General features: G+C 39.4%; 1 protein-coding gene across 1 annotated transcript in view; it reads right to left on the minus strand.

Annotated features, from left to right (window-relative positions):
- The window catches only part of LOC106524404 (fibroblast growth factor receptor 1-A), a 55573-nt gene that overhangs the window by 39583 nt on the left and 14148 nt on the right, over positions 1-1842 (minus strand). The window contains exon 2 of the mRNA XM_014018201.1: positions 471-608. Within this exon, the coding sequence (XP_013873655.1) occupies positions 471-573 (103 nt within the window). The 5' untranslated portion in view covers positions 574-608. The remainder of the gene's footprint in view (positions 1-470; positions 609-1842) is intronic.

Here is a 1842-nt window from a genome sequence, read left to right on the forward strand (position 1 = left end):
CTAAAGGCGTGATTAGAGGTGGCTTCAGCCAGGACACGCAGGGGCGTGGTTCCCATACATATGTTGTACCGAGTGAATTGACTGAAAGGGAACTAAAATTCTACGACCACAGCTGGGACCAGAGACACACAGGAACACAAAAGAGAGCAGGAGGCCTCCAAACAAGAGGGAAACAAGCTATCCCACATCTGACAGTTAAAACGTCATGTTAACTAAAGCTAACAAAACAAATACCTCAAAAAAGGTTTTAAAAAAATAACTATCCTGAAGGAGTGCATATCGCCAACCATCAGCTGCATTAGGGATGACCCTCAGCTACTACCACACCAAATTACAAACAAAAACATAACAGCCCACCTTTCCCCACCCACAGATCAACCTAGAATATTGTATTTTAGAGTTTGAATAAATACGATGCAGTTAAAAACAACAACTTTTAACCAAATTCAAACATTTGTAACAGACCTTACCTGTGTCTGTGTCCTCAGTGGCTGGTCTGGACCGAGCCTGAGGGACCTGAACCAGCAACAGCAGGATGCAAGGCAGCAGCAGGAAGCAGCGTGGGAAACTCATTGTTTCCTGACGCGTTGACGACTGTCACTTTGAGACTGCAGAGACAACGACACAGATTCATTAAGATAAGTTGCTCATAAACCCCCAGTTTTGTTTTTTTTATGCGCACGATGTTCCAAAGCAGAAAATGAGTTGCAACATTGTGGACTACATTCAAGGCAGCCAATGACTTCCTTTCGTTTTACGAAAGTATGATAACGAAGTCACAGACATCACCTGTGTCGGTATGTAGCACACACACTCAGTGTCACTGAAAACTTGGATCCATTCTGAAAACGGCACCTCTCACTGCTACTTCTGCTCATGTTTCTCTTAAGCACAGACCTCACCTGCGACACCTGGAGGTTAGCATCTCTCAGCTCAACTGTGACACCTGAACACAAGTGAGGTGTGAAACGCGACTCCGCAACGGCCTAAAACAAGCACTCACCATTTGTCTTCATGAAGATGTGAAATACTTCCCCCACATTTTTGATGCATGGGAGCTGAAGACAGAAGCAAACAGCCTGACTGAGCCTGATTCACCTCCACAACAAGGCTTTCTGGCTTATAATAAAACTTGAGACTTAATTTGGAGATCTTTGTATCACTTTTCCCAGAATATGTTCAAAAATATATGTATTGTTTTCCGAATAAAAATACCACTGTGAGCAGCTTAACTTTTGAGTTGTGAAAAAATAAATCAAATCTAGTGTTACACGGCCTGGTATAGGAAAGACCCTGGGATTGTATGTTTGTCTAAAAGACTTTTTTACAGTAGCTTACAATTTGTGCAACAAACGCTTCAGTCTTTCTGCAAATGTCTATTTTTGACTCATAATTTGATGCTACTATGAATACTAGATTCGGGTAACATGCTGAGCTCATGTTTTCACTTCAGTATGAAGCTTGTTGATCACTTTATCTGAATCAAAATGGATGTCTGGGGGGAAAAAACAATGTTTTTCACCCCTGTGTTAGAGTTTCAGTTTGCTGTCCTCCACTGTGAACTCTACTGCATGCATTACAAGCATTTTTCATAGTTGTCTAGCTAAATTATGTTTATTTGTGTTGTATAATGCTATTATTGTTCCACATTTAATTTACTGTATTGAAGTATGGGGTAAAGCTTGTAAAACTATCACAAATCCAATTTTTATTTTACAGAAAAGAGCTATAAGAATTATTACTAGAAAAAATTACAGCCATCCATCGAATATATTGTTTCATGATTTGAAATTATTAAAATTTTATGCTTTAGTTGATTATAATATTTTACTGTTAATGTAC

This window comes from Austrofundulus limnaeus, unplaced genomic scaffold (genome assembly GCF_001266775.1).
Source record: "Austrofundulus limnaeus strain Quisiro unplaced genomic scaffold, Austrofundulus_limnaeus-1.0 Scaffold186, whole genome shotgun sequence".
NCBI classification, from domain to species: domain Eukaryota; kingdom Metazoa; phylum Chordata; class Actinopteri; order Cyprinodontiformes; family Rivulidae; genus Austrofundulus; species Austrofundulus limnaeus.